Below are 26630 nucleotides of genomic sequence, written 5' to 3' on the forward strand. Positions count from 1 at the left end.
GCTTAAAGGTCAGAGAGTGTGTATATCGCCAATACCATAAATACATTCTTATTGATTGCTTTTGTTATCGAACTAAAAGCTCTAGCTTCTAATTTCGTTAAACGCATTTTTGTTATCATCTGTCTCAGATGTGTCATCATCTGTGTCAGATGGTGGAGCTCAAAGGCCTGCATAAACAAACTGAACGTGATCGAAAACATTCATATTTGGTTCTGCGAAGCCCCACTTCTCTCAATATTTGAAGTTCCACTATTAATGGGGCTGAATAATGTACGTTTTCAACCCAAGGAGCTCGAAAGTTCCACTTAATGACAAAGCGGGCGGCCGATATTTGACAAATGCCACTGCTGTCATTTAAAAGCATAGGCCGAGATTTAGCCTATTTTAGCGTTGTTACCCAGCTCTGTCTAGTTCTGTATCCTGCGTATCGGTCTAACCAGCACATCGCAAGTGCATCGCTTACAAGTAGCTGAACTTCAAATTGCCTTCGAAGATCATTGTCCGCAGTCACTAATGTTCATTCCGCCCGCCAACCTCATTCAATTCAACATATATCTATACATAGTGTTTGTGTATTGACGTGTTTATTTGTGGGGTACGTTCACGTGGGAAACGAGCTTGTTCCGAGTGACATTGAACAGTTACGTTTTCCAAACTACTTTCTTCGGTCATTAATAACGTCGAATAAAAACTGTTTAATAGAAACAATGAAAAGAAGCAAAAGTATGTAATCTTTTGAGGTGGCGCGTCGATTTTAATGTACTTTGACTCTATATATTATTTATTTAGCTTAGATGAAATAGACTTTGTGCTAGTTCAATATGAGTAAAGGCGTTGCATTCTCGCACATCGTTATTCCGCTAATTGGCGTTCGAGGTGTTGACAGCGACGCGCAAGCCCGAATGACGCCGAATTTCGAAAAAACTCAACGGATAGCTGACATCTACCACTACGAACTTTACGAAGACGTTCGGTGCACAAAGAATAAAACAATGAAAAACAGTTAGCTACTATATTAAATTAATTAATAGCCGTTTCAAATGAAAGAGAACCTTTACCAGAGGGAGTTGCCCTATAATAATACATAACGGAGAAAGGAGCTGCACTTGGCCCAGAAGGAATGCAGAAGTCACTCTGTCCTATGTCGATTTTATAGCAGCGCTTGAAACACTTCTACTTCACTGCAGCCTAAACACACTTTAATTCGCAATTTTTGTTTTTTTACTGAGACGAAACCTTTCGTACAAATCCTGTTTGAAACACATTAAATCATATCAACAAGATCCGGCTCGAGCTGAGAACTCGAATGAAACTTCTATGTTATTTCCAAAAAAATAGACACCTCACTTTTTTCTTATGAATTTTCTATAGTTCTACTCTATAACCCTCACATGACATTTGTATACGAACGCTCTCCAAGTAAGACTCAACGTCCATAATGCCTCTCAGTGGGGCAGCCGCACATCAGCGAGTCAATAACGAGATTTCGAATATCGTGGAAAAACAGGTGAGTGACAGTGGCAGCCGTGGCTGTAAGTTTCCACGATATTTCCATGAACGGTGCGACTCTCCCCCCTGTTTCCGTTAAACACACGGAGTCGCAAGGCTAGCAAACGTAAGGCAAAATCGCTAGCACCCAGATTTCGTACGGCGGTCGAGCCAGCTGCTACATCTGACAAATCAATCAATTTAGAAAAGGTTCCTTTCTCTGGTGATCGAGGACCGAATTAATTCAAAATGCCGAATATTTGGGATGACCGCTCCCTTAGGGTCACATCCCTGGCAAGGGGGATAGTTGCACATTGTACTTTGCAATGGGCTAAATTTCATATGTTGAAAAATGGCAAGAAGAACAGTTAGATTGCCACTGGTCAATGCTGTCATGCTAGTTACAGAACTGGCCCCCTTAGCACCCTAGGAAGTTTCAGGCTGTGCAGGCTCAAATAAAATCGTAACTAGTATTTTAATCGATAACGATACATAAAGACGCTTTCATCAACTTCTACATAAAAAAAACTACGTCTACGTTGAAGGTGGCGATTTCGCTCATTTCCTATAGAAGGTACGTAAAGTAAGACAGGTTTTCGTAGCATTACTATTTAAACGTTGAGTCTCTGTCAACTGTTCCCTTTCCCATTTTGTATTTCATTCTTTTATTGGTGGTACACACCCATGAAACTTCTATCGCACTCCGCAGGTTCCCGATGGAAGCTCGCTTCGAAACAGTATTCCCTTAGCATCCGCTTACATTCACATCATTTCAAGACATATCGCCACTCAAGCGCCGACTAATTCACAAACGATAACAATGAGCACAAAAACAATAGGTTAGCGCACTTAACGGCGACGACGATAACTCCAGTGAATTGACATGTTCATGTTCTCAGGGAACGTTTTGTCCAGCACCATTCCAACAAGGTTTTTTTTCAGGGCCGCTCTAAAAGCCAACTGCCACCAAGTTCCGCCAGCGGCAAGTTTCTGCTTGTGCAAGCGGCTTAGCCCACTCTGATAGAGGAAACGTGGCCACGAAAGCAGTCCTGGACCGTATTTTCAAATGGCTAGCGAAATCATCGAGACGCTAACTCTCGCGACGAGCATCAGTGCAAAGCTTACTACTTACTCCACCTCAAAAGCGTTGTTTGTTATCGGCTGCTCCCTGTTAGTCGTTTGTAGCCGAGTTGCCATTGGACGTTAGTTCACGTCACCCGACGCAATCGGCGGAGTCCACAGGGCTTCTCGATCGTGGCACCTCTGCTATTGCTTTTGCTGCTATCCGTGTTGATGCTGTTGGCTGCGCAATGGGCAAGAAGAGCTGATAGTAGTAACAATAACAGCCAGTCGGATCCAGTGATAGGATAGAGGTTGGCGTTGGTTGACAAGTAGTAGCAGCTGTAGTGGTACTGATACTAATAATAGTCGCCCTAGTTGAGTGGTAAGAATAACATAAACGCTTATGCTGACGCTGGATATGGCAATAGCGTGCTCGGATGAATAATGCATTTACGCCAGCGGTGCCTTCGCGTTTCGCCTGCTCGTGCTGCTGCGGCTGCTGCTGCTGCTGCTGTTGCTGCTGCTGCTGCTGTTACTGCTGCTGCTGCTGTTGCTGCTGTTACTATTAACAGAGAACTGACAAAAAGCGATTGTTGACGCAGGCATGCAAATAGAACAGCATCAGATTATAGACAGACGAGAGCATATGATCAAATCAGAGCAAGAACGCACCATATGCTATAGACAGTACACAGTAATGGACTAGTAGAGTAGAAAACGTTATATCGGCACCGTGTTTAGCTGTAGGCCATCGATAGTGAAGCATGGTTTATTCATATTGTTGCAGTGCTCGTTATAGCTTAATGGCGACCTTCACGAATAATCGAATTACATCGAATCACCAAATGCTGTCAACTAAAAGTTGCGGCCACCGAATTTATCTTCTGAGCGGCGTCATCGGCGTCACTTGGACGGTCTAGTGACAGGGTGGGAACCGTCCCATTTCCATCACTATCTGCCGGTACATAGGAATCAATTCAGTTTGCCATAGATGATAGACGTGACAAACGCTTAAGGGTGCGCGCTCTAGATGAAGACAATCAACAGGACCACTCGGCAATAGTAAGAGCTAATAATTGCATCCGCTAAAGTTGGACAACGCAGGCGCGGCACATCAACTTACGGAGAAGGACACAATCACGCCTATGCGTCGCAACGGCAGTTTTCTAGGCGAATATCCCTGCAGTACAATTCGTGTCTGGCTGAAGTCTTTTCTCTGCTTGAGATGTCATTATTTGTAGACTATAAGCTACCAACGGAGATGAAATAACATTCCTCGAGGCAAAAAACCCATTAACCGAGACGTATAGCCCCATTCCGTTGAGCACTCATTTAGTCGAAAGGAGCGTTACTGCGTTCATATCCGGGCTCACTATATCGATACCCTCTGAAGCTTTAGGGTTTCCTGCGCGCTCAGTTGAAACTGAAAAGAATCTATAGATCGGATTGTTCGTGGCTTTCCTCTGCAGTAAGCATGGGTCCGTTTCTTCTCTCTGTGACTACTCTTCAAGCAGTAAGAAGATCAACCATTACCGGCAATGTAAGGTGTACTAATCTAGTAGAGAACGTGTCCAGTCGACGTTATTATACGGAAAGTACAGATTACACAAATTCATTGAAATGTAAACGGTGAAGCAGTCGATTGTTTAAGGGCAGTGTCTATTTCTGAGGTTATGAGGTCGACGTGTGCTTAGTTAGTTCATTGAGTAGGCTAGGCTTGTTCAGGCTGACAGACTGATAGGACGGCAGCGTCTTAACACGAGTGCATACGACTATTCTCCGAAACTGCGCAATACAGCCTCGTTCGATTGTAGAATTTTTTTATCTGATGCCAGGAAAGGGCAGTCGTCAATCATCAGTAGAGTAACGACTAGCTAGGTTTAGATTTAAGGTAAGTAGGAGCACGTTTCCAGACTGTATTAATAGATCGCGTCTACGTAGCAGCCCTTTGCGCGGCTAAGATTGAACGAATTAACCGGAATTTCATTGTATACTATACGGCATCGTCATAGAACAGCATTCGGGGCATTTTAATTAAAGAGATATGCTCTGAAAAAGCCCAAGGTCAACTGAAACATGAAAAGTTAAGGTATTGGATTCTATGACCGCATCAGGACGGTACCAGGACAGTTAATGCAAGAGTCATGAATGCGCTTTATCCTGACGTCGTTATGTCAGGATGAAGCGGTGACTATCCAATCCCTATGCGACATAATACCTCGCAGCTGTTTAGTGCGGTAAGAAAGGAGTTTTCGTAGCTGGTCCTGCACCTCAGTGGCACGCTTCAATAGATCGTCCGTATCTTCATCTGAATCAGAGACCTGGTAACGCTTGAACCCTTCAGGGATTCTCGGCTCGTTCGTCGAGTGGATTGGAGACCGCCTGTAAGCACATTGTGACAATTAAGTTAGTGGCGCATTTCATTTTTTGAGAACTTCTTTTCAGCATTTTCCATATTTTAGATAGATAGACATATCGAGACAGAAAAATTATGTTAATTCTCAATATACAGTTGTTAAAATAATATTATGCATGGACTAAATAAATGTTTTACGATATACTTATGCCTAACATACGTAGACAACAATTTAAATAGTTGGAACGGCAAGACTATAGATATTTAGGACAACTTCTGAGCGCGTGACGTTTGCGCGTTTGATAAGATTTAAGATAGCATAGTTGCTGTCTGATGAATAATAACTTCAAGTGTTATTAAGTCTGACCGTAGTCGATACTCAATTAAAACGGATTTACGCCAAGTGTCTAGAAACTATCACGCCTTTCTCCGTTAATATGTAAGATTTGAGATATGGCTTACGATGAATGAGGATTTTGAATTTTGGCGGGTGTGTTCAACTTATTCAGAGGCCGCACAGTTGCTGCAGACGAGATTAAACGAGGTGTAACCAAATTACATCATCTCAGATAGATTTTCCTTGCAAAATACGTAAACAACCGCCAAAATACGTGGTTGCTGTTGTGAGTGTCTGGACGTTTTTGTTAATTTGCACTTGTTTCTACGATTTATGAAATAGTCCATCGGGTTGCCTCTAAAACCAATGACACTACTACTCGGTCTTCGGTCGAACTTCATTTCATCGAAACGTAATTTCTTCAACTACACCACGGCTATACAGTTTTATGTGGTTAATTCTAAGTATACCATACAGCGGTTTCACTCCACCTTTAATGGTCCAAGTTCTAATTAAAAATAGTGTAAAAAGTATTTTTCAAGTTATATTCATTCCTACAAAGCATTTACAAGCCGATGCTGGTTTATACCCTCATAAATATGTTATAAGTTGACTTTTTTCTGGAGCAATTTCTTTCGAAAAAAAAATAAATAAAAATTAAGATTTAATAGAAATAGCTTAGCAACACAGAATGAACCTGCTAACAACAAAGAGCTCAGTTTATGTCAGAAATCAAAAGGAACCAAGGAGGCCGAGGCCGGCACGATAAGAACATCATTAACACTAACAAAACTTAAGAAGACGCGGTCAACGTTGACGTAGTCCAGATTGAGAACACATCTAGCAATGAAACGAACCATTCGGGCAGTTAGTGGTAGCTTAGTCCGAAGGCTCCATACTCAACAGGGAGCTTTTGTTGTCTAAGCTGAGATCAAGACAAGTTGTGCAGTAGTTGTATTACGTTTTCCGTGCAATCTAGAGTAAACGAGTTTCTTACCGAGGTCGAAGGCGATTGTGGTAATGGGTCGTATTTCTGTCATGAGAATCGGACACGCTTTCGCCCTATGCGAAGACTCACCTATGTAAAGTGTGCCCTGCGCTTTGTTTCGCTTATAACAAGAGGGATTGGCCTTAAGTGAATGGTATTCGTTGAAAGCAGATATCAATCGACAATCTGTCTCCATGCTAGTGCAGCGGCAACGTGTTTGGCCATGGAGATAATCCAGGTTCGATCCCGGGAATAGGCTACCGGACGGATTCAGTGGTGCAAGGCGTAGAAATGAAAACATTTCTTTTTTGTGGATGTTTATAGAGTTTTGGAGCCAGTTTTGTATGGAGGCCGCACAGTCACAACCATAACGAGACAAAATTTCCACGGCTGCAACATCACCCACTGATTAGGTTTATTCAAAATTTTGTAAGTTTACCATTACACTTAAATTGGAAATCCAGTAGGGTGACGTGTCTAGCATTGCTGCTACATTGTCCCGCCAATGAAAAAAAATGTAGGAAGGAATAGTACAAACAAACCAACACTGATTAAGTTGTATCGCCGGCATTGTGCCTCCGATGAATATGTCGTTCCGTTTCGGACATCAACACTTGGTCACTGTTAATCGTTGTCATGGGCCACTTCAGGATTACTTGATTACCGTATAATCTTATTGGGGTGACCCTGTTGATAGGAGTAGTATTTACCGAAGTGGATAGAAAAATAGCAGGTCAATTCGTAGATTAAAAACCATACCCTTTTAGTTTATTTACGGTACAAACACCGATCGATACGTTCATACAACGTTTGTAACTAGCAAATTTATTTAATATGCCTAGCGGTTTAATTAAAAAAATATTGCATTCAACTTTTAAGTTCGATTAATTGAATGCGTGATTTATTTTAAATTTACTATTTCAACGTGAGTTGATTGAAAAGCTTCCCTTATTGTTCTACCAAGGTGATACTTGGGTAGTGTTATTTGTCCTGAAGGATAGTTACCTATAGATATTTATTTACGATTGTTCACGCCTAAAACCTGGTAGATGAAATGTTAAACAATCCTTCAAAGGAACGAACATTATTAAATATATAAACACTGGCGTAGACCGTGTAGACACTAATCGAAGTGAATGTTGAGATGGGCATCGAACAATCTGTAGTTTGTATTTGGAACTCAATATATTAAGTACAAGTATCTTTATTATTATAATAAATGTAGAGTCATTTGTACCTGTAACATATTAAATATAGTAAATTAAAGACCACTTTTATAAATATTGCATTTGTGTTAAGTGAGAATAGGCACTGCGATACCGTTTGATTTTTCGGTGTGGTAAATTGCTTGATCGGCTAGCTACCCCATAATGGCTCAGACCGTTTGTCATTGACATCTCTAGTATGGGTGTTTCGACGATAAGTCTTGTCGATGGTTCGTAGGAAAGATACGAAGAATGTTGGATTCGAAAAGCTTGTTTGCCATTACATCGCAGCTAAAAAAAAATGCATAGATCAAAAGTCCAACTAGTAATGCAGAAACAGTAGATGAAGAACAATTGCGTTTCCCCATAGCGAGATAGTTGTTCTATGATGGCTCTTCAGCCATCATGTCATTCAGGTATAGCAATTTGCTGCTTTTGGATACTATAAGCTCGTTGTTACTTAGCGCCAACACCTATGAATATCACAGAAATAATGACGCCAGAAACGGCAAGTAATATATGGAAAATACATTTTAATAATTTCAGTCACATTTAAGGACAGGACATACTTCGGTGCGTGTGCTTTCCATCCTTGCATTCGACTACGCAGCCGTCGCCAACGGAAGCTGACCCTTGGCCCACATGTCACAGGCCTGTCGATTCGACGATCGGGAACCCTACACATATTCGATCCACAGCACAGTCTGACGCACCTCTCTGTTTCTGATTTGGTTGTTGATAGTTCAAAGCGTCACTTCGCAGCCATAGTCGGATCTGTCACTAGCTGACGCAAACCTAATAATAGCACCTAGGTTGCAGCGTGGGAAACCCTGTCAGTCGCCGGGTTAGTCACAGACATCAGAGCGCGTTCCATTGGCCTTACTTGAATCGCGGCACGGAGACGTCTGTATGCTAGTAGGCACGCAGGAATCGACAAATTCTTCATCGTGGACAAATTTACGACTTCACACTGATATCGACAAATCTAGTTAGCCACCTCTTCAACCTTGACCAGAAATACAACACACACACGCACACACACACATACGTACATGTCTACACGTATACACAGAGACAAGCGTCTATACACACAGGCAACATCAGCTCACATCGCTTTCAAAGCCAACCGCGGCACTAGAAGTGCCGGGCGACCTACTGTTAAAGTTCGGCCTCAGCAATCGTATCTTGTATCAAGCCTGCTTCAGCCATGTGTACCTATACGCCTTACGGCGCGTTTGAAGCAAAAAGATCTGTTTCTGAGTCGTCGACTCGGTTCTATGAAGTCGATTCATTCCTGTCACTATTTACGCTTATCGATTCGAAAGGGCGCCGAGGGCCAACACAAACGTCACAGCAACGACGGGAGCAAGGCGTCGGCTTAGGGCAGGGCAGCAAAACATGCACGTCAAAAGAATGGCGTATTGTAAAGGGGCTTAGTAAATTTTATTGTACGGGCGATGCTAAGCGCGGTGCCGCTTGCGCCTTTAACGAGTATTACTATTAAACTATAATCTCATATTTACCCTTAACACAGCAACAAAACAATCAACGACAATACCGTTCCATGTGTGCTGAGCGAGCAACACGATAAATCACTGAGTGATCTTATCATTTTGGATTACAGTATTATGCTATTGTTAAAGCAACAACGTCTAACAAAAAAAATTGCAGAGGCTCGTGCAAGCAACTCATTTCTTCCTCCGTTTGGCGATCAGCCAAGCTATACAGGTAAAAATAAACTGTAAGCTATCTTTAGCAATTGCAAGTATAGCACTGTATAAATCGTTACGGGCCGCACACATTGTAGATAGCCAGTGAAAGCGATATCGAGCTACGGGGCTAAAATATCGTGCTTCAGTGCTGGCCATTAGTGTATTGTTAATGAAGCTTCGTAGACGATTGAGTCAGAGATTGTATTTAACGGTATAAAAGCCCAGATAAAGGCAGAGCTAGCTTGATTCGGTGAACTACTCTGACACTGCGCTTTTTTGCTATGTATTTTCTATGTTTTGTAGCTCTCCGAACCTCAGAGGGAGAAAATCATCATAGTGTAAATTTAATATCGCATGTGTAAACATTTAAGTTGCTTTCGATGTAAGCTATGTACACTTAAGCGAGAAAGATTCTAAAAGTTTAAAATCAACCATCGGAACCCGTAGCTGGCAACCGTTTACCTATCTAAACATTGCATTGTTGGACGTTTCTGCTGGTAGACGCTAAAAAATGGCCGAGCTTTTATAGAACGAATTACTTTTAACGTCTTTTGTCGTTTTAATAAATTCAATATAGTCAGCGAATGATTTAAGTTGTTCAAAGCTGAGACAGGCTCGTTCCTTCATTACCTACTGTCCCTTTGCCATCGATATTCTGCCGTAGAATAGTTAAATAGTTTTGAAGTAACCAGCGTTTTCGTTTGCATTTACGCTTCACGGCAAGGTGTTACGCTATGTATTTTACTAATATCAAACCCGGGGCCTTGGACGGTTAAGGAATACGTCCCACTGTATTAAGGACTTGAATATTTTGATTCATACATTATGGAATATTTGATTGTTCTATGATTAAGTGGGATAACATATGCGATCATATTCGGGTGCACCATGAATGCGGTACGTTTAACCCAAAAACCGTGCCCCCGGAAAAGATCCCTAGTTCCAAATGTTAACCCTAGGCATCATACATTGTCTTATAGATGCCATATTTTGGAGCTCAATTGATGCCGTTAAATTGTGTTGCAGTATATAATGCTGCCTTGTGGAAAAACTGGTATCGATGAAAGAACGCGTGACTTCAATATCTGCAGTCTAAGTTATGTAAGTAATACGTTGTTTCGTCGGCAAACAATATGTATACGTATGGTATATTCGGCGACAGTCTACAGTTTACCGCTGTTCGTACTAACTTAAAATATTTACTAGATTAGGACATAAATTAACGGCGGCTCGTTTTTCCGTGCGCCTGTCGTTTACTCAAATACACCATGCGAAAATGTTCTCGTTCTTGCTTTTGTAAGTCCTTGTTATTTCGTTGGGCAGTAAACTAAATTTTAGGTCGAGTTCAAGTCCTCCTTCAAGGTGAAAGAAATGCATTTTTGATGCCGGCTTCACTTTAGTTTCTATCGAGGTCGAAATCCATTCGAAGCAAGCTACTAACTTTGTGCCCTATACAGCGGTAACCCTATAACTGTGAACACTGTTAAAAAAGGTTCGCCTAATTCAAAGATGAAATATCAGACCTGGAGAATGTATCTCATTGTAACCGAACATTCGAGGCAATAAGTACCCCAAATGGCGAACAGCCATTAACTAGCTGGGAAAAATAGGCTGCGAGCATCCAATCATCGTCCGGAACCTTGAATTTATGTAATTCTATTAAAATTTAGAAGCCTGTATGTGTCATACACTGAATAAATTCATAAGAGAACAAGGCATAGAGGCTCCACATCTCGCCTGGCGACGACCATCATGCAGCCATAATGACAGATTTATATTATTTAGAGAATTATCACTGGTTAGGCGAAGTGGTGTCTCAAAGCCTTGCTATACTCAGTTTAAAATTTTTTGGCTATACGGAATAAAGAAACTGGTCGAAAGATGTGAAAAGATGATAAGCCATGGCGATTACATAATAAAATTGTTTCCAGAATTTGGGTAAAACACTACGTCTTTTTTTATTGGTGAAAACCCCGAATTTACTATATTCCAACTCGAGAAGTAACGACGTCCGAAGACTAACCTATTTCAGCATGAAGTGAAGGGCGTTTATGAATGCGCGGTTTTAAAGCTAGACTACCTCACCGAAAGTTTAGATAGATAGGTACCAGATGGACTGCGTCATCATTGGGGCGAGCAGGTATCACATTTAAACACTTTTTTTCTGCTTTTAGCGTAGGACTAGTATACTGCCTAATGACCCTATTCTTGTTGCATTAGGTAATCGTGGTACCTCATGGAACTGTTCCGGGACAGAAATGACGTAAGCACATTGAGGCTAGACGCCTTCTAGACAGAATCAAGTCTTTAAATCGTATTAGTTCCAAATCCTATGCATTTCACGAATAAACAAATTCACGAGTACACACTAAGGTAAGGTAAGTATTAATCTATGAAAGTTTCAGCGTAGGGTTTTCTTTGTTCAACCGAAACTTTTAATGGGCCTAAGGTAAGATAAAACACCCATGTGTTCCTTGGGCCAACGCGCCATAGCAATATTTACCGATGGCGAGCCGCGCATAACATTCAGCGACCGCAAACAAAATAATAAACTATTAAAAGAAAATCCCAAATCTTTATGGCCTCTGCGGTTTGCCTGAGAGTAAAGATCTTTCTTATTGCGTTTGAAAGAGTTGTTATTGCGAAAAGAATATCTAGATATCACCAAAATACTTTTATAGAAGGACACTTTCAGTAGTCAGATGGATGGTGTTCCGCCTAATCAAACTTATGTATTGTATAAACCACCTATTCTGAAATTTACATACGAACTTCCGAATGTACAAAGTCTTCGTCATGGCTCATACATGCCTATATCGATCGAAGGCTATGCAGGCACAGATAAAACAACGGGAAGAATATAATTGTTCCCTATTTAAGTTTTAGTTTGTACTTTTGAGACTCACTTGACGATCCTCTTTCTTGGATGAGAATGAGGCACAGGTTCATGGTTATCGGTGTCCGTTGAGGAGCTATCGGGATCTCGTTGCGTACGGGTTGAGAGCGGCCTTTTCTTGAGCAGGATTGAAGGGGACGGCTTTGGCCGCGGAATAGGCCCATCCGACCAGTCAGAATCCGAATCCAAGCTGGGATCTCTTTGATGAGACGACTTTAGAGTGCTTTGCTTTGTGATTAAGCAGTCAGATTTTTCAGGCAAACTGTCTAGATAGTCAATGAAAATGAATATACGAACTTTGAAATATCAACTCAGCTGAATTAAGTCAGTAAGTTCTAGCTAACTGATATAAATGCAGCCCCTGTAAGTGCTAATTTTAGCGATTGAATTAAGCTTCGCCTAGAATCCTTTCTAAACGAATTTTTCCCCTGTAATAAAAAAGCAAAGTTATAAATACATTCACAGACACCCACATGTGGACCACATGATCGCTATCATCTTCGTTACATAACGCGTTGCAAAATCGGTGCTCTTGTATTTAACTTACCGTTCGGATTGGCCTCATTAGTTGCCACGGAAAATGACGGAGTGTTTTGGGACAGAGAGTTACTTCGGCTCTCGTCGGTGACTCGATCATAATATCGAACATCTTCCTCAGCGGCAAACGTTACCGATCGGTACTCATCCGGCCTAGTACAGTCGTAATAGACCGAATCTCCAGAGTCGGCGTCAGTTTCGCTCATACGGCTCCGCTGTAAAGTCCCAAGGCCACTACAGCAACTGGAGCCGAGCTTAGGAGGGATTAATGGTGGCAGTTCTTCCTGTTCGGCGATCTGTTTATTACAAACCGGCCACAGAGATAATAGCCGATACAGCCAAGACAATTAGAGGATTCCGTCGATTAGGGGTAATCGTTCTACGTTAATCAATGGCACCAGTGCAAATGTGAAGACGTTTGCAACGCATAGAAAGGACAGTTTTCTCTGCTTTGCCTATCGTTCTTCGCATATGCTGATCAATTTTGGCCGGACTCAATTTGTTTAAAGTAAAAAAGAAAATAGAACTACAGCTGCAAGAGATCGTCCTTCTGTTGTGCCATTGAATAAGCTCAAAAAATAATGTGTAGAAACTGTCAGTGTTCATTTCAACATGACAAATAAATACTGGTGGAAGTTAGAATGATAACTCCAACGTGGGCAAAAAAGGACCGTTTGATAAAGAAGGCTTGAGGTTAAGCCTCTCTTATGCTTAAGATAACATCGCTTGCAAAATAAAACATATATAGATATCAAATAATAATAATAATAATAATAGGTACAAATATAGGTTTCCAATTAAGACGCAGTCATTTACACTTTCGCCACTGATGATAGCGGTATATATTTTGTTTTATTGCTTTCATCAAACTCGCTCAATTGGCAATTACAGTTGCGTTGTTTTTTTAATAAATTTTGCTTTGCATTGAATAAAGTCGTGTGTATTCACATTAGATGCTTGGCCTGCCGATGGCTATCCGAAAGGTCAACAACGCTTATCAACAAACCGAAACAAATCACTGGCCTATCATTGTCAATTTAGAATAGGATGCTTCCTAGGTTTTCACTTCACGTATTGTTGCAATAGAAATGAGATGTTGAAGTTTTCTTTACCTCTTCATTGCCGCAATCTGATATTCGTAATCGTCCTACAACAGTCAGAATTGCAGCGGCTCATTTAAGAAAGTTTTAAAAAATAAGGAAGAAACAATGTCTAGATTCAACAGACGTGCTGTGTTCATCCGGACATTTATTGTCCCACACGTGGCCTGTTACTTGAAAAATACTAGGAATAAAATGGCGATGCAGCAGAGCGATTGGAACGAAAGCAAGAAGAAAGGACAGTAGATCCAGAAGAGGACGACGGCCAGGGCTACAGCGGCCTGAAGCGGGGTACCGCCCTGTTTGACCAGCGACCGCCGGAAGGACTGAAATGACGAAAGCGGCCACAGAGCCAACAGCAATAGCAACCAATGCGAACGTCAGGACACACGAAATTTCGGCTCTATTTACAGTAGCAGAGCGGTAGTTCATGAGACAGAGGCTAAACGAGCACACGGGTCAAAGTTGAACGACTGGCCGTCAACGGAGAAGCAGCAAGTAGACACTTGCTCAACGACCGCTGACCCACTTCGTCGCCAAGCATGGGACAAAAAAAAAACAACAGATTTCTCGTTCTGCTGACATCCTGCGAACACGCCTGAATCGATACCTCCTTCGATATGTTTAACAAGTGTGGTCTTTGGTCAGACAGGTAAACTGATTTATTTTCATCTGGAGGGTCCGTCTATGGTCTTCAATAATCGATTGCCAGAACCAAATAAGAACGATTTTTTCGGGAATGAATTTGATCATGTTTAATTTTTCTAAGGCGTATATGTTTAATCAGGTTTAATTGTGGAGACCCAAGCTGGTCCCCGGAATAGGGCTTACAATAGGATTTTTGCTAAAAAAAGAGGTAATCGATTTAGATGTGACCCCTTCGGATATCTTTGTAGTGTAAGCATGCACCAAGACAGTGACGGAGGCGCGTTCACCACAAGCCTCGGTTCATGTCTTTCCGAGTGATCGTCAAATTGGGTAATAACAACAGTAATAGCAATGAGATGATTATTTATTTAGTGAAACGTAGTAAGAACAGGACTGTCTTGATATATAAGAGATTAATAGCGAGGCGTGGCTGGGTGTCGTGAGTGCTCCTTTTTTTGTCTCCTGCGTCCCTCAACGGATTCAGAGTCGAACCGAATCGCTTGCTATGTCCTGACGTCCTGGTCGACCCCAGGAGTAGTACCTCTTCAGAGCGTGGCTAAGTCTTCAGAGAATGGCTACGTGACTCTGAAGGATTGCCCTTTATTTAAGTTGGACTTATCAATGACTCTCGAACAGCCAATTTTCAGATATCTAATATACTTCTAGCAGTTCCAATGACACGCCGACTTGCAAAGCTACAAATCGCGGATCAGACCTTATTTGCGCGTAATGTAAGTAGATTGGTCAGTTCATTTAATATATTTTGGCCAAAATCGAAATTAATATCACTGATCTGATCCGGAATCGGAGGAGACACGCAGGAGATTTGTATTTAGAGGAGATTTGTATTGGATAGTGGGGGTAGATTGCCGACAGCCACTATCTTCAAGCAACTATCTTCAAGCCGAACTATCTTTGAGCAAAATTACTGGAGAAATCACGTCGACAGCCATTGTTTGTCAATTGCTTTACTGAACTTAACGCGCATATTAAGCACTCGAGTTCAGGCACATATTAGTTAGCTGCAGATTGAGCTCAAGCCAAACCGCGGTAAGATGAATACTCAAGCGAGACATAATAAATCTAAACATGTACATACGTTAAAGAGCTTTTAATCAAGAACTATAGGTCACGACCATTAGGTTATTTTAAAGACGAGTGTCGCTTACTTGTAGACTGGAGATACGTTTTGAGAGGTCGCTCTCGTTCAACGATGCACCTTTGCGAAGGCATACAGGTTCGTCATAGCTGAAAGTCGAACATTTCATGTATCCCAAATAAGAATTCAGCGCTAACGAAATGCATGCCTTAGGCAAATGAAATGCGTAATTTCAGTTAATCGTTGTTGTGCTAAAATAGGACTATACAAGAAAACGATTCGTGTTGGCAAAGAAGGGCATTACGAATTTTTAATTCGCCGTTGAATTAATAATAGGCCAAGGCAATTTTAATTAAGCTAAAAGTGCCTCGGCCTAACTTACAAAGTGGTCAGGAACAATGAACTGGTCGGCTTGTTTGCGAATGTGGGAAGGCATGAAGGTGATGCACTGTGGACGTTCTCGAAAGATCCAGATCGCGACCGCGCAAGTTTATACGGTGCACCTTCATAAACTCCGCCCCCGGAAGATACAACTCGCTCGATGCGCGCCAGTAAATCCGTACTAAGATTAACATCTGTTTGACAATAAACAGAGTATTTATCGCTGCCGCTAACGATTGGCATTTTGGTAACAGTTTTCCTGAAATTAAGAAAAAAAAATTCAAGGAGACAATTCATATTGAAATGTTCGATTTTGCTATTTGCACCAAGATTCGTGAAATACTGAGTTGGCTTGAAAAGTCGGGAACACTGAAGAGTTTACTCTTCATTATCTGCATTCAAATCGGCTTTCTTCCAAGTAGCTTCATTGGTTACTTACGTAACGGAAACTTTTGGGGGTGGCGGCCTTTGTGGTTTTGGAGGCTTTTTAAATGTTGTGGTCTGTGGTCTTGTATCAGATGATACCGTCGTCGTTGTGATGGCCGTCGGGGTGACTTTAGTGGTCACCGTGGCAATGCGCGGTGGGGGCGGACGTGCGGGCGGGATTTTTTTGCCTGACCCGCCTTCGCAAATCAGTGACGATGGTGTTGTCGCTCTGGTGCTCGGAACACTTGTACCATCTATTGACGAGCACTCAGCCCGAGCCAAAGGAGTAGCCTCCATGGCTAAAGATATAGGCGTTGTAGGTGGCGAAGATGGTTTGCCTGTAGTTACAATGGTTAGAAAGTTCGTAACTTGGAACAGGCACAAAAGTGCCGATGCACCAAACACTGAATTCATATATATGAATATATTGCCGAAACACATTGAAAGGTGGCACTTATTCATAGAGTCTTTGCGTTTTTTGAGGGTCCCTAAAGTACATAATTATTTTAACAAGTATGAAACAATTGGCTAGAAATAAAAGGCTAGAAATCTGTCGCAAGTAAACAATTCATCAAGCTGAACAAATTCATTAGAAACTCACCGATAATTGTAGGAGTTGTCGGTCGGGGCCTGGGTGGCACCGGGGGTTTTTGTTTTTCGACTGTCTTTATCGTCGTTATCGTAGCTGGCTCGTTGAGGGCACTGGTACTTTTGCCTTTGACAAGCTGGGTTTCAATCTTGATCACCTTGGGGCTGCCGCGAATGCCCCTCACCTTAAATTCTTTCACGAGCAGCTGTTTCTTTCCCGGCTCGCCGAGTTCGTCGTAATGATGGTTGACTGGTTCTTCCTTTACTTCTTCGGCGACTTCGCTGGCGTCCATGTACTGAATAGACTCTTCACGAGCTGACAGGGAAGGCGTTGATTTTGAGAGATCTTGGAGACTTCTTTTGAGCATCTTAAATGGGCGTGCATAAATTGGCTCCTTTCGTTCACCCACCTGTATTCTCCCGTAGTGGTCTTCCTTTACCTCAATTTCACTATCGCCAATTTTAGCAAAGAAGGTAGTCTTATCAGTGGCCGACTTGTTATCCCCTGTTGACTCGGCAAGAACAGGCATAATAACGGAGGTGATATGCAGATCTTCGCGATTGGGAAGATTGCCGCTTTCCGATTCTGTTTTTGTTTGCTTGTGAATCCCGGACGGCAGGTCTTTAGTAAAGACGATTTGGGTTGTGATCTCGTAATCATGTTTAGTATTTTTGCTTTCCTTGTTGTCGTCCATTTCAGGCGAACCATTTTCGGATTTAGGGCCGCTTTCGGTTTTGCTAGCTATCGCCTTGGGCATCATTTCTTGGACTTTTTTAACTTTAGTGGTAATCCTATCCAGATTTTCTATGAGCATCTTCTTAGCCGGCGATTCTGTGTCTCCTTCGGTTTCTTTTGTATATTGAAAGCTCGTAATTCTGCCCATGCGTCTCTTCTTGAGATCGGGCTCCATTTCTTCGGTGAGAACTACTTGCTGAATTATTGGTTTTTCGGTAGGGAAGTATTTATCGATGAAAGTCTTTTTCTCGCCTTGTTGTTGGCCGTGGTTCTTAGCGTGATCGCCCTCTTCCTTGCTCGTCTTTGTAAACACTTTACCCGTAAAATCACCCATCATCTCGGAAAACGTTTTTTTCTCCTGATCTTCCTCGCCTTCATTAGATTGTTCGCCGTCCTTGGCGGCACGCGAAAACACCCAACTAATTAATGACTGTTTATGCTCGTCTTCACCTTCCAGACCGCTCCTGGCTTCTTTTGACTCCTTGGTAAACATTTTTGGGAACAAAGGTTTCTTTTCTGCGCCTTCTTCCTTCCCACAAAGCTCCTTTTCTTCTTTCGCTTCTTTCGAGAACATTTTATTTATTAATGTGGGTTTCTTTTCGCTGTCAACGCTTCCGGTAGGAACTTTAAGTTCTTTTGATTCTTTGCTAAATACTTTCGATATAAAGGAGGATTTCTTCTCGCCTCCTTCGGAAGATGGATCTTTTGATTCTTTAGCTTCCTTGTTAAACATCTTGCCCAGCTTATCCGATAGTGTTATTTTTTCCTCCTGAAAAACGTTAGGATCAATATCAGCGTCGGCCTTCTTTTCACGATGAAAAACTTTACTAAACGTATCCGAAAATGATTTTTTGTCTTCGGATTCTTCACCGCCAGCTTCCTTTTCTCGTTTGAACATTTTGCCCATAAGTCCAGGCTTTTTCTCACTAGAATCGGCTCCACCATCTTCATCGCCGTCGCCCTTTTTGAATGGATTCTCCATTTTGATACTTTTGACACGCTGCATGAGTCCTCTCTTTTCATTAGGCATGGTGGGAGCTACAACTAGGCCACCCTTCACAGCTTTAACGTTCTCATAGCTTATTTTTGAAGAAGCGACCTTGACTTCAATTGGCATAGCCTCCGCGTCATTGGGTGCCTGTGTTCGAGGCTTGCCACCTTTTAGGTCGATAGACGTCTGTGTTGCGAGAACTGGCCAAAACTCTCTCCGTTCTGCCTCCATGGAATCTTCAAATCTAGAAACAACCTTACGGTCTTTGTCTTTTTTCATGAGTGGGCCCGAAGTAGGCACACCGGGTATCGGGGGAACTATGCCTCGGCTGGTATCGATTGGTTCGTAGCCGGCTGCAATAAAATAAATATATTTTTTTTTTAATATTTATTTAAATTAATACTAGGTAAATAAAGTTGATGTAGGGAATGAGCGGCTAATTTTACATAAACGATGAGACCATCAGTTATATGACTTATCCATTGGTAGATAATCGCCTTGGTTAGTACTTGGACAGCATAGAAAACCAAAATCGACCTTCCCTATATAACAGGTAAACTAATAAACAGTTTTGATTCACCTGTTTGGGCGGCGGCCTTCACTTCCTGGAGGAGATCTAGGTTTTCGTTATAGTTTGATTCTTTATCACTGATTCCTTCATCTGCAAATTGCACCGAGACAATCGTGCTCGCTGTAATGAAGCCACAATGAACGAGACAACAAAAAAGCAGAAAGGCGCCCCGCAATGGCTCTTTGGTTAAAGTAATTATTAGCCCCTATTGTGCACAGTGAGGTCGAGCTGTTATAGTCTAGATACGGTCAGAAGAAAACGGCCATTCTCGCTTGCTTCCTGCGTTCAGAACCGTTGAGGCAATGCATGCAAGCGACGCTAGCGACACCGAATCCCCGGCACTAATCAAGCGTCAAAAATCAATAGGATTAGAAAGTACAAAATCCACAGAATGTAGTTATCAGTCTTGTGAAACTGGCTTGAATTTATTTAACTTGCCACTGGTTCGTCTTATGTTACGTATTCTAAGCAACATAAAATGTTACCAAAAAAAGAAATTTAGGGAACACTAATCAAAATCTAACAGACACTCACCTGTTTTTTCAAAACAATAAATCAGTGTCAGATCACGTATCGATGGAAGATGCAGACCCCGGGTCACACAGTAAGAGGAGCATCGAGTGCTTGGGGCGTCGTGTTAGTAGCAAACAGACGGCAGGATTAAGATGATGCACGCGATTAAGGTGATTGCAGGCATTGCTAATTGATTTAGCTTGCCGTCGTATTTTTATCTCAAGGACAGGTTACTGATTTTGATGTTGGTTTTTTTTTGACGATGTATTAATTATATGGTAACATGTGCGGTTGAATTAACCATAAGGAACGGTATTAGCACGAACTAGATATACCGTTAAGTAGCTTTATTACATACGCGATCTACTGCAATGTTATACTTTATAACGGTGTGATGTGTCCATAACAAGCCGTACTAAAATGCATACGATCATGTTGGGCACTGGAATAAAGGTTAGACATGTACCTTGTGACCCAAATTTTGGCGTCTCAGTCCGACTCCTTGCAGCCCAACATGTGCTATTAGATTATCATGGTCGTGGATTATTTTTGGTTTGAATGATACATTATTTTTGTGCAACTTTGATGTTAACTATCGATAGGCATTGTTCATTGATTTGCTAGTGCGAGACGTAACTTACTTGAAGGAAGTCGGTTCGACCTGGAGAGGCTGGGCCGCGGGGGCTTGGCAGGAATGGGAGGCCGATCTTTGGGGTGGTCACCCTTTTGGTATGGTCGCACCAACTCTTTGGCCTTTTTTGCCAACTGCGAATGTATGTTCGTGCAGCAGACACCTTCGTCTTCAGAATAGTACCCTGGCCTATGACACAACACAACAACAGCGACTTGTCTCAAAGTAACGGCAAAAAAAGCAGAAAACTCAAAAAAAAAAAGCTATATATAGTGACGGTAGCATTCCATAGCTATTCCATGAGCGAATAATGTAAACGGCATTTCCATCATCTTTGACTTTTTAGTTATGTAAGATAAACGTTGAACTGCAACATCATATTCAGCCTCGTTATCGCAAACAAGTAAATGTAATTTAATTTTGGGAATACTGGACGACTTCCAATAAAATTGTTCAGTTAGAAACGGCCCTATCCACTGCGAGTCACCGAACGCAGTTTTCTGTACCTGGCGCCGTGATCGAGCGTTTCGTATTTATGTTCTTCGTCTATGGCCTCTATGCGGTTCCGCTCAAGGGTATCGACTCTGGTGGCTCCTGTTAAAGGCCGGCGCGGTAGGGAATTCGTAGGAAATGCCGGGTCGTCGTCAGAGGACGCGGCAGGACTTGTGATAGGGTTTGAATCCAGTGAAGCGCCCTTGGAGGGTTCTTGCATCGGACTTGGACTGACGGGGGGCCGAAACGGTCTCCCGTGCTTACCAGTTCTATTGGGAGGTAGATGGGATGCAAGTTGAAGCGATTCGAGATGCTGGGAAGGCGCGCAGCAACTCGACCCAGATGAAGCGCAGCTGGAACTGCTGGCCACAGACGAATTGCCGGAATCACGGCTGCAGAAATAATTACGGAACAACAAAACAACTATACAAACCAGGAATTCTCTATGAAATGAAATCCGATATGTTTTTTTCTAATATAGTTCATCCGCGGTTTACGTGTTAGTATTATATTTATTAAACGCTGTATTGGGTGGATTCGATGACAGTAGATAGTTTAGTGGATACAAAAGGGCTGAGAAGTGGTATTATACAATTGAATCAAACTCCGTGCCTTGTACGGAACAACTTGTAACTGTTCGCTTTCCCATTAAGTTAAGAACAATTTTTGCCAAATAAGCGACATTGTTTCCATCTCGTTAATTGAAAAAACTTTATAGTTAAAAAAAATATTATCAGTGTTTAATATCTGTAGTGTTTATGAGCTGTTTAAAGAAATAAAATTCAATACTCAGTGAACAACGTAAAATACAGTTCCACCTTTATAATGAACTTATCGTGATAAATTTAGATTATTATTATATATATATATATAAATGCCGAGGCAGGTTTGTGCATCAGGTAGAAATCAACATAGACCATTTATCAATATTAGTTTCTAATGGTTTTATTTTCAACTGCGTCTGAACATTAATGGAGACTTCTGCATAGAAAAAAGCTTCGTTCGACGCGTCGTTCCTACTAGTTGTGCTAGAAATTGCTAGTACATTAAACCCTTAGCTCTATCTAGACATTCAATATTTCGCTCCTCTCCTTCATAGCGCAGAATATCGTTATATTTCGTTGATCACTAAAGCAATATTGTTCTTCTACGGTTCCGGTAACAGGGAACTTTTTCTAGCCTTTTCCTGTATCGGTCTCTGGTACAGCGTGGGCCTATCCCTAGAAGGATCTTAGCCCGTCCTATGCACACAGCGTTATAGTGCTGCGCGTATTCTATATAACACTGAGCAAAGTAAACAGCCCATCTCGGCCACTGGTACAATTGAAGAGATCAAGTGACAATCTGACCCAGTAAATGAAAAAGGTCTTGAGGTCGTCGCGAAACGGTTCGCCTCCGTTCACTTTGGCCTGTGCTGTTTCATAGTCTCTATGCCACCTAATCATTGACCGTGAGACCCAACCGCTAGAAAATCGACAAGTTTATCTGAAAGCGCCTGTCGAGACTCGAAGCCGTCTGAACTAGCTCGCCATTGATACTAACTATTCAGGGACAACTGAACAATTTAGAGCAGTCATGATAATATTAATTACATAGGCACTCGATTGTTATAGCAATCTACGTTGACCAGTAACGAATACGTGCCCTAGAATAATACGTAATATTGTCTCGTGAAATGAAAACTACACAATATTGTTTTTTAGTGGTAAATATTTAGCATGCGCTCGCATTTCTGATTATTTCAACCCTATATAATCGGTCGTTATTAGTAAGACAAAACAAAAATTGGCCGGACTCATATAAGCGTTCCTTAGTTGAATATACCAAGCACTCTCTGTTGATCTGATTGGAGCTACAATAGGACAGATTGACTCACAAAAAACAGTTTTTCCAAAAACCGATATCAGGGATGTAGGTTACACGGTATAGTTACGTATATAGCATTTGATGCTTTCCCTTTCTAGTGCCCAATAGCACCGTCCCTTCATTTAAGAACCGAAGCATGTTAGAAATTCGCATTTGAAGATTCTTAAGTTTAGCGAAACAACTGAACGAAATGCATCACTATCTTTTATTTACTATATTATTTGTTTGACCGCTGTTGGCCACGCACGACCGCGATCTGGTCCATCTTCATTTTATATACCTGTCGTGAAAAAGTGCCTTAGTTCTCCTTAATCTCGCTTGTTACCTAGAGAAATAGAGTTCCACATGCAACACTTATATTCAACCTATAAGGACTGCTTATGACACTCAGTCAGGGAATACTAAGATGTCACCAAATTAAGCACCAAAGTTCAAGGCGGCCATCCTCAACTACACATCTGCCTTGCACCCTTAGCTTTCGAAATTAAGATTCAGCGTTTTTTAACGAATTGGCTAGAAAATTACGAATTCGTTAGCCTACGATAAAGGGGTCGTGCTAAAACATGAAGCAAAACTATCGAAGCACAAGTCCTTAACGTAGCTACAATCATTACTTAATCTCTCTTCTATCCAAATTATACAGTACAGGGTCATCTAAGGAGTTTCTGGCATTCTTTTTTCGAACATTAAAAAATATTATTTTCGACTTGACATACATCACAGTGAGCACTTCAACAAGAATCACAGATGTCGTCGTATCGTCGGCTCCTATTTACACAGTTCACTGCGCGTATGCCTTCTTGGGCGAAGCGACAGCATGCCGGTCCTTCGTTGTGAGCAGCCTACATCAATCAAACGTTTTTCTCACAACCACTAAAATGATTAGAAAGTGAGACTCAAGCTCCAATCTATGTGAAATTGAAAAACTGCCTGAATTCCGGAGTCTGCTTACCAGGGTACGGAAGACGAAGCCGGTCATGGCCTAATGGCGTCAGCTTCAGCGGACTTCTTTCAGGAAGTTAGTTACAAGTAGGAAGCCCAAACATTCAGACTCTCTCCTGCCTACCGCAGACAGGCAGGCAGGCAGGCAGGCAGGCGTCTATGCAGTAGATCGCGAGAAGGTTCTTGCTGCTGGAGCCGCTGCTAAAGCTTCAAAAATAAAACCTTTCTCTAAGGCAACAACTCCTCACCCTCTTACACTTTTCTACTGAGATACTTTGTGGCCTCGCGAGCCAGCTGTATCGCACATCGGTACACACTGCTGCGTACGTCAATGCGACACATCGAAAAGACCCGAACCCATTGGGCTAACGTTCCTCCGTGCAAAAAGTCACCAATAGGAGGGATAGCACCACTGGCCAGGAAAACTGTGGTCGGTTGGCCGCGACAGTCGCTACGACCCAACCAGTCCCGCCCAAAACGAGAACCCTTCAAGCAGTTTCGAACAACGTACAGTAGTGTATATGTTGAAGCGGTCACAGATTTAACTGATTGATACGAGTAAGGGAAAAATGGACGAAAAAGTATCCTGGCATACTGGGTCTTTAAGGGCCGGGTTATATTTAGATTTTTTAGATTCGTATAAGTCATCATTCTAGAAATACACATGAAGCCGTAATTATGGAAAACTATGATGGACTACAACTGATGACCAACGCTATATAAGCAGACGCTTTCAAGGCCGATAACCTGTTCGATGACACCCGGACGCTTAGCATGTAAGCAAAGGTCTTCCGTTAGTTTCTTCGGCAATTTCTGGCCTTATATATTTTAGAACAAACCCTGTACAGCTTAAACGTAACGGTTTAGAAAAGTCATCTGGGATGCACTTCTACATGTGTGCTATGCGTTCCCTGACTGAAAATCCATTCATTATACAAGAACTATACTAATACTTGCTTAAGTAAATATCATATAATATAATCTAATACAAATCGAACACTAATGAAATACTAGTTAATTTTCCAGGGAAATAACGCCACTTCGAAGGAATATGCGAAAGATTTTTGAAATCTGAAGACTTAACGGTTTACAGTGCCTTATTAAGCAAGCATGTTCTAATCCTAGACCTGTCACTTTTACTCGAAGGGACACGGAGTCAACAGCAACGGCTATGCTGCTCGAATATGCCGGCTTAGTTTATATTTTCAATTAGCCCAAATACGTTTGGAATTTTTATCTCTAAATCGTAATTTTTTTTTAAATCCATACGCTAAACGGCCCATTAACACTTATCTGCACACCATCGAAAATGTTTTTCAGCACCCATTTATGCAGCAGCCGATTCTGAGTTTCACTACAGCATTTGAAATTTAAGATAACTAATCTGCTAACTTACCCCACTTTGTATCTCATTAGCAGATCGATTCCTTCCATCGATTTTTTCATCCAGAATAGTCTAAGCGCTGCCAAAGAAGGTATCTGATCGTCGTTAGAAGCTTGAGATCGGCCGTTTTCTTCAATATACTCACAAATACAGGGATAGGTCGGTTCTTCGTCTTCATTCTGCTTGGCCTCGTGTTCCCCTTCATTAGCGGTAATGCTGTTCTTGGCGCCTGTGAAAGCTTCCGCCTGGGTGTCTTTGAATCGTGACCATTTCATTTGATCTGTTGAAGTCTTCAACTCCATAATTCCTCTCTCTTTCGGAGGCTCAGCTAGCTCATGCTTAGCCGGTTTTTTGGTGCTACTTTTAATGTCTATGGTACCTGAATCTATGTTGGGCTTCGGCGCACCGTTGTGGTTAAACGAACCTCCCGTGTTCTTGTTTGTGGTATTTCTAAGTAACTTTGGCTTTATGGGTATAGGTGGTTTTAAGGCAATTTTACCTGGAAGGGAATGTAAGTAGAGTACGCGATAAAATTATCAGTAGCTACATGGAGGAGAACAAGCTGCGTGAGAACAAAAACTAGAATACGAGGCTTAATGACATTTGTACATTACATTAAAACAGATCAGCTTCAAGTACCAAAGCAAAAGGGTCACAGCGTAAGGCTTTATTTGTCTCACCTCGAACTTTGCTTAGCCTAAAAACCCTTATGGTGCAAACAAAATCGTTGCTTTTCACATAAGCTGTATCCCAACGGTCAAATGTTAACAGTCTGTCTATACATACGGAAATTTTTTAAGTGACTAACTTGTATTCGACCTCTCCGTTCGTTATCTTCATATATCTTCCCATTAAATCTAAATTTCAAATATTACGAGAAAGTTGCTTGGATACCTGGAACTGTTCATCGCAAACAGACGCCAATGAGCATAATATTCAGAAACTATTGCTCGATAAACATCGTAAAAAACAATTAAGTGCATGTGTCTCGCTTTAGGAGGGTCTTCAAAATCGATGTGGGCAAGTAGCTACAGACGAAAACCCACGCAATAATATTTCTTTCGTCCTTATAGAAGGTCTGCAGCATTGTGCGATGGTGTATAGTCAGACATACTTTCGGCGGCACAAAATGATTTTATAAAAGGTGCCCTTACGCGGAACGGTTTAGCAAAACGTCACGATTAATAAATCAATATCTATCACATCAAAAGGGAAATGGCTAGGTTTGCCTGACGGCTTATCTTCAGTGCACGAACTTTGTTTATTTATAATTCATCTGCTAAAACCCAAAGGTGATACAATTCTTCATATATCGACTAAGGTAAAGTGACAATACGCAATAGGCAAAGACACAAACAGACCTTTCGATTTTCCATTGCCGATCAACAGTATCCATTCATCTTCAGAACTGCATGGATATTATACATACTTCAAGTGTCGAACGAAGTGGCTGGCCAGTGACAATTACTAGAAACATATGGAACACTTCCTCTCGTATAGCGTTATACAGAGTATAACGCTATACGAGAGGAAGTGTTCCGTGTGGCCATAACAGCTGTGGGCGATCACGTTAGTCGTCCCTAGAAAAATGGCCGTGCGTGAAAAGAACCCTAAGCTACTAAAGTGGACGTTCAAGCACAGAGGGAGTATCCACCTCTTATCCTGACAGTCGAAAAACGTT

At 41.8% G+C, this 26630-nt stretch overlaps 1 protein-coding gene and 2 long non-coding RNA genes across 12 annotated transcripts in view; 1 reads left to right on the forward strand and 2 right to left on the reverse strand.

The window, feature by feature from the left end:
- Positions 1-26630, reverse strand: part of LOC111266039 (uncharacterized) — a 68525-nt gene that overhangs the window by 28063 nt on the left and 13832 nt on the right. For 7 of the 10 annotated variants that reach the window (XM_022843156.2, XM_086970776.1, XM_022843158.2 and 4 more), the window contains exons 2-12: positions 24962-25448; positions 20772-21149; positions 20276-20454; positions 19131-19241; positions 16837-18903; positions 16249-16573; positions 15811-16068; positions 15499-15577; positions 12592-12877; positions 12055-12310; positions 4769-4932 (exon numbers count right to left, since the gene is read on the reverse strand). In XM_022843156.2, coding sequence (XP_022698891.1) covers positions 4769-4932; positions 12055-12310; positions 12592-12877; positions 15499-15577; positions 15811-16068; positions 16249-16573; positions 16837-18903; positions 19131-19241; positions 20276-20454; positions 20772-21149; positions 24962-25448 — 4590 coding nt within the window. Of the gene's footprint in view, positions 1-4768; positions 4933-12054; positions 12311-12591; positions 12878-15498; positions 15578-15810; positions 16069-16248; positions 16574-16836; positions 18904-19130; positions 19242-20275; positions 20455-20771; positions 21150-23575; positions 23742-24961; positions 25449-26630 lie in introns of those variants that run through there. The other 3 variants (XM_022843157.2, XM_086970777.1, XM_022843159.2) reach the window with 3 other exon arrangements.
- On the forward strand, positions 4852-11091 carry LOC147752729 (uncharacterized). Its single transcript, XR_015313305.1, has 2 exons — positions 4852-4934; positions 7983-11091. It is a non-coding gene; the product is annotated as an uncharacterized LOC147752729 (long non-coding RNA).
- LOC111266047 (uncharacterized) lies at positions 21250-23563 on the reverse strand. The gene is made up of 2 exons (XR_002683831.2): positions 23340-23563; positions 21250-22948 (listed from the first exon to the last, which is right to left on the reverse strand). It is a non-coding gene; the product is annotated as an uncharacterized LOC111266047 (long non-coding RNA).

This window comes from Varroa jacobsoni, unplaced genomic scaffold (genome assembly GCF_002532875.2).
Source record: "Varroa jacobsoni isolate VJ856 unplaced genomic scaffold, vjacob_1.0 scaffold_1047, whole genome shotgun sequence".
NCBI classification, from domain to species: domain Eukaryota; kingdom Metazoa; phylum Arthropoda; class Arachnida; order Mesostigmata; family Varroidae; genus Varroa; species Varroa jacobsoni.